This window comes from Benincasa hispida, chromosome 11 (genome assembly GCF_027475165.1).
Source record: "Benincasa hispida cultivar pf3 chromosome 11, pf3_genome.v1.1, whole genome shotgun sequence".
Lineage (NCBI taxonomy): Eukaryota > Viridiplantae > Streptophyta > Magnoliopsida > Cucurbitales > Cucurbitaceae > Benincasa > Benincasa hispida.
In genome coordinates this window covers 1,527,105-1,537,874 of record NC_143488.1, presented here as the reverse complement: position 1 = coordinate 1,537,874, position 10,770 = coordinate 1,527,105, and the positions used below count along the sequence as shown (strand labels likewise).

Sequence of the window (10,770 nt, the reverse complement as noted above, 5' to 3'; positions counted from 1 at the left end):
AATGAAAGTATCCAACAATAAAAGTACACTAAATATAATTTGCAACTATATAAGCTTACAAAATCTAAAATTCACAACGGTTCAAGATTATGTCATCATAGAATTGACCTTCCATCTTTGAGTAAACTGGAATGAGTTATGGATCAAAAGCTTGGAGTTATCGAGTTGGATAAGTGAAAGTTGGATCATGAGTTAAATTGAGCCAAACAATGAGAGAAAATTTGTTGATGAAGTTATCGCTTCAGGTGAAATTAACTTTGAGACTTAAAAGGCTAATAATAGCTAGTTATATATGTATTTTATACATACATACATATATATATATATACATACATACATATATATATATATATATATATATCACGTTCATGGAAATTACTAAAATTCAAAGAGAAATACAACCTTCTTACCCAAATTCTTTTATTTTTGCTAACACACATTTATATCAGGTAAGGACTCTCATTTTAGGGATAAACTTCGAGGTGGTGTTTTTTTCTTTGTTCAAGGTGCATATCCACCATCATATCCTCCTTCTTCGCCACTACCACCATAGCCACTTCCAGCTCCACCACCACTTCCGTATCCACTTCCATGTGCTCCGTGTCACGGTCATGCTTGTCCAGGGCCTGTTGCCCATGGCCGCATGCCCGATCCAACCCTCTTCTAACATACTTTCATATCTTGTATTGTATTAGTTTAGTTAGCTTGCTTTCTTTACATTTTTATTGTAAGTGACCACTCGCCCTTTTACATATGCAAGGGCGCCAGTTGGCTTTTTGTTCAGAATGCACTATATGGGGATAAGACTAATCATCACTTCCTCATACCCCGAGTAGTATTCTATAAAGCTATTGTTGTTGCTTATTGCTTTCTAGTCTACTAAAATCTTTCTTTCTTTATTCACACTCACAAAAACTTCTTACGAAAACCTTTTCTCCAAACCCGTTTTCTAAAACCGTTTTCCCTAAAACGAGGGTGGAGGTTGCAAGAGGCACTCGGTGTGCCATCGGCAGTCCGTATTCGAATTGGCTGACTTGTTCGTGAGCGGGAACAAGTGCCGCACAATCGCTAAGAGAAGCTTTCGAAAGAGCGATTGTGACACTCCGCCCCCATAACCTGCTCCGCCACCACCGCCGCTTCCACCTTCATATCCTTTGGATCCACCATATCCACCACCAGACCCACCTCCTCCTCCACTTCCGTAACCTATACCATGCCCTACTCCTGGACCATGTTCTACACCACCTCCACTTCCATATCCTCCACCTCCACCACTACCGTAACCAACTCCATGGTCTCCTCTACCTTCATATCCACTTCCTCCACCACCACCACTGCCATAGCCTTTTCCATGTCCTCCTAAATCACCATATCCTCCACCACTCCCTCCGCCGCCACCGCTTCCATATCCACTACCACCAAGGTCAGAGCCAACTCCTGCTCCATATCCACCTCCTCCACCACTACCATAACCAACCCCATGATCTCCTACACCTGTATATCCAGAACCACCACCTCCACCACTTCCATATCCAGAGCCTCCAAGAGATGAGCCAGCTCCGCCTCCATATCCTCCAGCAGCACCACCACCATAAGGTCCATCATGATGATCACGTTCGTATCCTACTTTCGGGTTATGCACAGGATGATCATAATTATCATATCCAGATCGATGTGGAGGAATATCATAGGAAAGAAGAGTCCTGGTAGCCGAAGCTAAGCCTAAACCCACCAACAAAAGCAAACCAAAAGACAAATTTCTAAATATATCCATGGAGAAGGATGCCTTAGAATGCATCCATTGATCTTCTTAGATAGGGAATGGTGGACGGGTTCATCAGCTTCACCACTACGTCCTTAGTGGTGGAAAGGGTACACATGTAAATATAAAGATATTTTGGATCTGAATTACACTTTCCACGAAGATTAAGCTCAAATTTTAGATAAGAAGTTATTCAAATCTCAATACTCATGTAAGATTTGGATCTCACCTTCCACTAATACAAATCTTGAAAGATTGTTTGGATGATGCAAGGGATCTTTTTCTTTTTCTAATATGATCTCAAGTGTCATGTATTCATTTAAGTTTTAAATTTACGAAAATAAAAAAAATGAAAATCGAAATAATTCACTCATAGGACAAAATATATTTTCCTGTATACGGGACCTTTCAATCTAAACCTTATTTCGTCAACCGTTAATAACATGAAAAAGAAGAATACTTAGTTTTATTTGGACTACATCTATCTTGTTGTAATCTATTTTAATTATAGTAGAAAAAAATTAAAAAGTATATAACACTTTTTTAATTAAATAGATAATTTAGTAGGTTGCAAAAAGAAGATTGGATTTTTATCATGCACCCAAATATTTTTTAATTGAAAATGTGCGAGACTTGATTTTTTTTTTTTTTTTAAAGAAAAATCTTCCCATTATGAGATGATTTAATTAATGATGCCTAAAAAATCTATTAAGGAGAGCATATATTATTGGAGTTAATTTTCTCCTTTTGTACTACAGCCGCCATGAGATAGAGATAATATGGCATCTGAAACGACTTGCATTACTATAATTTTTATTATTTTTTGTACATACCATTATACATGTTTCCTTAGTTCCCATTTGAGAAAGACAACAAATAATTTCCCATTTGATATATAATGGTGGAAAAATTATCACATTTTAATCATATAAATCTCATAGTGCTTGAACAACGAATGAGATCATTTAAATAAATCACCTAGGTACTATGTCACATAATTCTAATTAAGTATTTGTTGTTAATAACATTGTTCCACTTTTGCGGGAAATAATAAAATATGAATATTTTTCTTGCAAATATGAAACATATGTTTAGTACAAAATTTAGGGTTGGTTGCACAAATAACAATCAAATAAAAAATAATTAAAGATGTAGAACAAGGATAGAAATATCAGGGATATGACACAAAATTAGCGCAAAATATCGTTGATAGCAGCTATCAATAATAGTTATATAGGTAAATGACTAAAAAGCCCACACGCAACCCACCATTTCGCGCTTCTTCTTCCAGTTTTCTCAAATTGAAAGCTATCACTGATAGCTACTATTAGTTGCTCCCCCTTTTTGCTACGTGGGGGCAACTTCGCGCACGAGAGACAGCTTTTTCAGAATAATTTGTTCAACCAGCTCGGTTGAATCAAAGATCCCACTCCAGGGAAGATCGACTCTTCTTTAACCCTCTTCTTTTATCATACAGATCTTACGTGAAGCCAAGCATTGATAGCTGCTATTAGTGATAACTTTCAATTTGAGAAATATTAATACAACCTTGAAATAGTAATACTTGTAATATCACCTTTCAATTTGCTATCAGTTATCAATGGCTATCAATGATACACTTTGATAAATTGGAATCAAACTTGAAATATTAATACCTAAGACTATTAGTCACTACAAGAAAAAGAAGCGTTGGGAGTTAGAAATAACTCCTGACGTCATATACTAGTCATCAGAAGATTGAAACTATCTCTTTACGGTAGGACACTGTCCGTCGGGAGTTATAAGAACTCCCAACGGGCTATTTATTCGTCGGGACTTCCTTAGGAACTCCCAACAAATCTTCCTACAACTATCGTGCGTCATCAGAAGATCTAGTATAAAATCTCAGACCCCCTTCTTCTTCCCAAATCGATCCCAAATCTTATAGTCATTAGGTAAACCCTAGCCCTCACAGTCGTTGTTCGCCCCTTCGTCGTTCGTTCGCCAATCGTCCATCGCATGCCTCATACCCGTTGATTGTCCATTCGGCCACGACAAGCTCGTTCAAAGCCCGTTGATCCGATTGTTCAAAGCTCGTTGATCCACCCGTTCGCCGCGCGCCTTACCCCCGTTGATCCGCCCTTTCGCTGATCGATCATTGCTCGCCTCACTCTCATTGATCGTTCGCCGCACGCTTCATGTCGTTGATCGTTCACCCCACGTATCACGATTATTCACCTCACTCCCGTTCAAAGCTCGTTCGTTGTCTCTATTGAGCTTGTCATCGACAAGCTTCGCCACCCATTCGACCAGCCCAGCTCCGTTGCCCATTTGATCTTCTCCATCGCCGCCGGTAAGTACTTCTTTCGCCGTTTTGTTTTTGTTTTTGCCGTTTCACCATTTTCACCGATAAGTACAACACCAATATATGGATGTGAATTCTATGAGTACTTCTAGATATGGATGTCAATTCTATGAGTGCTTCTAGATTTGTATGTAGTATACATACATAAATTATAAATCATATGTCAAGACTGAATACGTAGACACTAGGTAAAATGACATGTTTTATATGATATTGTCTTTGCAAATTCATGGTTTTGAGGAAAATATATTCCACTAAGGTCACTCACCCATGTAGATTTCCCATGTGAGTCCAGGAAAGGGAAGCAGACCCACTAAAGAAATTGCCCAACTCCTTGACGGTAAGGTTGAAAACCTACAAGTAAAAGGAAAAAAGTAGCCTCACTCGAGTGAAACGGAAAATATGATATTAGTATAATACTAATAGGCAATGATTCTAGGAACTCCATTTAGAAAGAGAAAAAACACATAAAAACTGAAAAATTATGCATGAAGGCAAACTCTTAATGAGAAATAGCGTTCTTGAACATAACATATATTTATTTCTTCAACAAATATTATGAATGTGATAGGCCTAAGCCTCAATTTTATTTACCAACAATGGCCTAAAGTTTCGGGAGCTTCTTAGTCTCTATAATTTCTTCTTCTTGATATTTTTTTCCTCTTTCAAATAAGTTTGATAACTTTTTAATCCAGTACTAACACATACCTTTCTTAGTTACCATCTTTGGAGTTTAATAACAAATAAGCTTAACCACTGAACTGAAATATTTGGATATTTACACATTTAGTTTGGTTAGGTTTTCCTATTATGGTTATATATGATCGTATTCTTATTCTTAGAGTTTAAACTTGATCAACTTCTTGTTTCTTCTTACATTTCATGGAATATATGTTTGGTAAACAATTTGGATGTGATGTTATGAACTTTTGACACTTTAGTTAATACAGGTTATTATTTTGTATTATAAGTTGGTCAGAAAAGGTTTATTTTTAATGATGAATAAAGAATGGATCAAACTAAGGAATAAGTTATCAGTGGAGTATAGAGAAAGAGTATCTCAATTTTTAGATGTGGCGAAGTTTCATGTTAATGATTCCAGAGGAATAAGGTGTCCATGCAAGAATTGTATAAATTCAATATGGAAAATATTAGATGTTGTATATAAGACATCAACACAATTTTCTGATTGGTTTAGATCTCAAGTATACATAGTATTGGAAGTTGAGAGGTGATTCATTTTTTGTAATCATTTTTAATGTATAATTAATTATCAAATTCTACAACGGTGCAAGAGAGAATATCTCTTTGGTGATTTCTTTTCACTTACAATGGGACCTTCGTCTAAGGTGCACTCTTACGATGGATGCATTGTTAATGGGGTACGATTTTACATTGTAGAGCATGATAATCTTCGAGCTACACAAAATAATGGAGTCCTAGTGGTCGGGGAGATCAGTGGGAACAGAAGTGTGGATAACAATTTCTACGCTATCGTAGATGAAATATTAGATTTTCAATATGCGAACAGAAGACTTGATTTTATGTTCAAGTATAAATGGTTTGGCACAGATAACAACAAAAGTAATAGGACACATGTAGATTTAGGATACAAATCGATCAATACATCGCACTTTTGGTATGTTGATGAGTCTTTCATCTTTGATGTCTAAGCACAACAAGTCTTTTACCTTGATGACATAAAATATGGTACCAATTGGAAAGTTGTTCAAGTAGTATAAAATAAGTGAATATGGGATGTACCAGAAGTACATGATGTTGAAAATGAACAACTAGATTTACTAAAAATTGTTGGTAGAGTTCAAGTGGATGAAACCATTGAGGAGATTACTTTATGTAGAGTTGACGTTGATACTACAGTTGCGGAACGGCCAATTATTCGACATGGCGATGATGACTTCATAAACGATGTGAAGAACAATTATCTCCCAATAATAGTTCAAGTACTGATGAATAATTTGATTTTGATGACGATGATTAATAATCATGTATCTACTTAATTCTCTTCATGTATTTACTCAATTCTCTTTCTCTGTTTACATGTATTTCATAATAATTGTATATTGTTTTATCTTTTTTATTTATTTATTTGTGTAGATACGATGTCAACCCATAATAGGCAACAGGAGACTGATGAATAATTCCAGGAGCAAGAGATATAGCTAGACAACACAGGATCTTCCATGGGTGACACTTCAGGTTAGTATTCGTACATATCATCGATTGACTGAAATACATCTTAAACAGTTTTAAATTTTTTATTCCTCAGATAGTAGCTCTCCATCCACTCGAAGGAAACGCGAGCATTCGCGGAACGTCAAGTTGGAAAAATACATAAAAAAAAACATGGGAGAATTCCAATCGTGATAAATGATAGGGAGACGAAGCCGATTTCTCAACATTTGGTACGATTTAGTTTTGCGATTGGTGTCGCCGTCAGATCTGCATTTCTAGTATGATGTCGTATTTTTGCTAATATTCCAAACAAATTTGTAAAATTGGCTCAGAGTTAATTGTTGATAAGTTTATAAGTTTATTCTTTTAGATTGTCATGAACATTATGTTGGGTTTTATGTCCTAAAACTCACAGTTTGTAAAATGAAAAACATTTTCTATAATCAATAAACTTATTATTGATTTTATAAATTGTATACATGAAAGTCTAAATCCAATAAACTAAGACCCATGACTATTACATGAGTACTTAAACTTTATGTGGAGACAAAAGAGTTGATCAGGTTCGAGTAAATAGTCAAAATGATCTATAGTACATGAATAAGGTTGGGTCGTAACACTATTGGATGCGACCTACTCTGTAGTTGTTACAAAGAGTTGTAAAGTGCTACATACGATGTGATCCTAATTTGTACATATTATGACATGAGGAGTGGGGGCGTCCTACGAAATGAATTTGCATAAGATCGGACCAAGAAATAAGTCACTCTTACTTTATAATGTTGTTAACTATATAAGACCGACTATTTCACCAAGATGGCCTAGGTAACTCGATCTTAATCCTGAGCTAAATTTAAACTTCTGATTATATGGGATTATTCTTAGATTTTCATAGGTGAGGGTTGGCTCAACAGCACCAGCTCAATAAGCCTCCCATTTCAAGCGTAAGACCTAATACATAGCTGGGGACATAGGGTGCAAGACGGAGTTCACGCCTACCCAATTTAGGGATAGGAGAAAGGTTGTTCTCTCAAGTACTAAATCCAGGTATTGAACAAGGGGCCCCACCCTCTCACTACTGTGAGAGTTTTGGTTGAGTGATTGGATCACAAACCAGTTGTTCATTAGAGAATCAGTAGGAACTTGGGGAACAAGAAGTAATCTCGGGGGTAAAACAAATATTTGACCCAGCCGTTATTACGGACAACCTGTGAAAGGTCGACTTACTAATTATGGTTAAATAATATGGACATAATATATCTACAGTGAGGGGGGTACAACTATGAACTTTAGTGGAGTGACCCATTAGTTAACGAAGGGGGTTAATATGGTCTAATGAATTTAGCCGATTAATCTCGGATCGTTGGAGCCCATGATCTGTAGGTCCGCGAGGTCCCCCTAGTAGCTCATAAATGGATTAACTCTAGAGTAGCGTGATAAATTAATTTGAAACGTTCAAATTAGAATTAAGGGAATTAATAATTATATGAGATATAGTTATGTGTTTAATTTTAGAATGAATCGGACAATTTAAATTTAAATATGATTTAAATATATAAAGATGGATATGTGCAAAAGTTAATTTAATATTTGATATTAAATTAATTAGTATTATTTAAAAATTAATTTATGAAATTAATTTTATAAAATTAATAAAATTTTCAGTTTTAAAATCAAAATTGATTTTGAAATTTATTTTGATGGAAATTGAAAAATTGGTATAATGCACAAATGAAAAAAAAGGTTTTTCCATTATCCAACTTCTACTTGCTCACGCAAGATCCATCACCATTGCCTTTAATTACTCCAAGCATCAGCTGCAACTCATATAACTCTCTTCCTTACATGATGATCTGCTATATATTGAAGAGATTGGAGTGAATTTGAGGCATGCAATCGAGAGAATTTTAGCTGAAAATTCGTGGTGAAGAAAGTGTTCTTCAATAAGATTGCTGTTGTGAGCACTTCTCAAAATCCCATGATTCAAGCTTGTTTTGAGTCCTACAACTCAATCTAGAGCACCAAGAGAATAGTGGAGAAGTTCTTAAGGTGGTCCGCAATGAGATTTAAAGAAGATTGCAGCTGGAGATCGAGCTTTGAAGAAGTTCTACAAAGGTATGTCATGAAATTCACTTGTTTCCACAAGAATATGCTTTATATTTTGTCAAAATTAATGAATTATAGTGCTTAATGATCCTTGTTGCTTCCGTTGTTGCTGATACATTCCTACAATTAGTATCAGAGCTCGTATAAGCATTCAATTTGGTTTAATTTTAGCGTTCAACATCACAACCAGCACCTATTGATATACGATCGTCTAGCTTTTCTTCACATCATGTAACGTCTGGAACTAGACGATCGCTTAGCAATTGAACCTCAACAACGATTTTGAGCAGAAGCTGAAAAACTAGAACAACAGCTCAGCCTTCTTCACTTGTTTCTTCAATTATATCTTAATTTCAACTCTAATGACTCCAAATAAATTACATACTCTTCCTACACATAAAAGCTCATCATACAAGAGCCAATTATAAATTTAAATGAGAAATTAAAGAGAATTAAAATGCCAAAACTCAGAAAATCATATCAGTGCATCAGTTTCATATATCTCAAGAACAACACCCACCACACCAAAATTAAACCGAATTGAATGCTTAAATAATGCTCTGATACCAATTGTTAGAGTAAGAAAACATGCAGCGGAAGTATCAAGGATCCATAAGCATCCAAATTCACTAATTTTGGCTGAAACTAAAACATGTTCATCTAATTAAGAGGGTTTTAAGATCATACCTTTGAAGAACTCTTCAAGAACTTAATTAATCGGCAGCGATCTGTTGAGTTTTGTGTCCTAAGACTCGTGGTTTTGTAAACATTAGAACTTATTCTGAGAATTCAATAAAGTTGTTATTGAAAATATTGTTTTTTAGAAATCCAATAAACCCAAGTCCCTTGACTATTATATGAGTACTTGAACTTTATGTGGAGACATATAAGTGGATCAGGTTCGAGTAAATAGTCAAAATGATCTATAGTATATGAATAAGGTTGAATACCTTCTTCTAATAACACTATTGGATGCGGCCTAGTCTGTAGTTTTTACAAAGAGTTGTAAAGTTCTACATACGAAGTAATCCTAATACGTGCATGTGGAGACAAGTGGAGTGGGGGTGTCCCATGCAAATGAGTTTTGTGTAAGATCGGACCACGAAACCAGTTACTCTTACTTTATAACGTTGTTTACTATTTAATCTTGAGCTAACTATGAACTCCTGTTTGTTTGGGATTATCCTTTGATCTGCAAACGGTGAGAGTACACCAATTGCCTCTGCTCAATAAGCTTATCATTTTGGGGATAAGACCGGATGAATAGCTGGGAACATAGGGTGCAAGAGGGAATTCACTCCTACCCGATTAGGGTTAGTAGAGAGGTTGTTCCCTTTAAGTACTAATTCTAGGTCTTGAATAAGAGGCCTCACCCTCTCATTGGCCTGAGAGGGATTCGATTTGTTGATTGGATCACAAATCAATTGTTCATTAGGGGACCAGTGGAACTTAAGGAATAAGAGGTAATTTCGGGGGTAAAACAAAGATATGACCCAACCATTATTACGAGCAACCTGTGAAGGGTTAACTTACTAATCATGGTTATATCGAGTGGACCTAATATATCTACAGTGAGGGGAGTTTAGTTATGGGCTTTAGTAGAACACTCATTAGTTAACGAATGGGGGTTAGATCGGTCTAATGAGTTTAGCCGATTAATCTCGGATCGTTGGAGCTCATGATCTGTAGGTCCACGAGGTCCCCCTACTAGCTCGTAAATGGATAAGATCTAGAATAACGTGATAAGTTAATTTGAAGTGTTCAAATTAGAATTAAATAAATTTGGAGAAATAATATTTAAATATGATTTAAATATTTGAACATATAATTGTGTTAAAAATTAATTTAATATTCGATATTAAATTAATTAGAATTATTAAAATTGTTTAAATAATTATTTATTAATTTTATTAAAGAAAATTAGTTTATGAAATTAATTTTTTAAAATTAATAATATTTTCAATTTTATTAATTAAAAGTGATTTATAAAATCAATTTAGATAAAATTGAAAAAGAAAAGAAAACACAAAAAGTGGAAAAATCGTTTTCCTTTGTCTTTTTCTACTAGCTCACCAACAACCCACTTCAACTCTTCATTAACTCCAAGCATGAGGTGCATCTCATGCAGCAAACTTCTTTGCATTAATGTTTGCAATATATAGAAGATTTTGGAGTGTTTTGGAAGGATTGCAACTGAACAAAATTTTGAGAAAATTTTGAGAGAAGAAGGGTGTTCTTCTACTTGATTGCTGCTGTGAGCTTCTCCAAATTCCCTTAGTTCCAGCTTATTTTGAGTCCCACTACTCAATCTTGAGCTCCAAAAGAATAGTAAAGAAGATCTTGGGGTGGTCTACAACAAGAT

At 35.3% G+C, this 10,770-nt stretch overlaps 1 protein-coding gene across 1 annotated transcript; it reads right to left on the bottom strand.

Moving 5' to 3' along the window:
• Positions 1 to 240: 240 nt before the first annotated feature.
• LOC120090166 (uncharacterized) lies at positions 241 to 1,840 on the bottom strand. Its single transcript, XM_090306835.1, has 3 exons — positions 1,103 to 1,840; position 658; positions 241 to 596 (listed from the first exon to the last, which is right to left on the bottom strand). The coding sequence occupies exons 1-3, from the start codon at positions 1,796 to 1,798 to the stop codon at positions 502 to 504; spliced, it is 792 nt and encodes a 263-aa protein (XP_090162961.1). The 5' UTR covers positions 1,799 to 1,840; the 3' UTR covers positions 241 to 501.
• Positions 1,841 to 10,770: the final 8,930 nt, after the last annotated feature.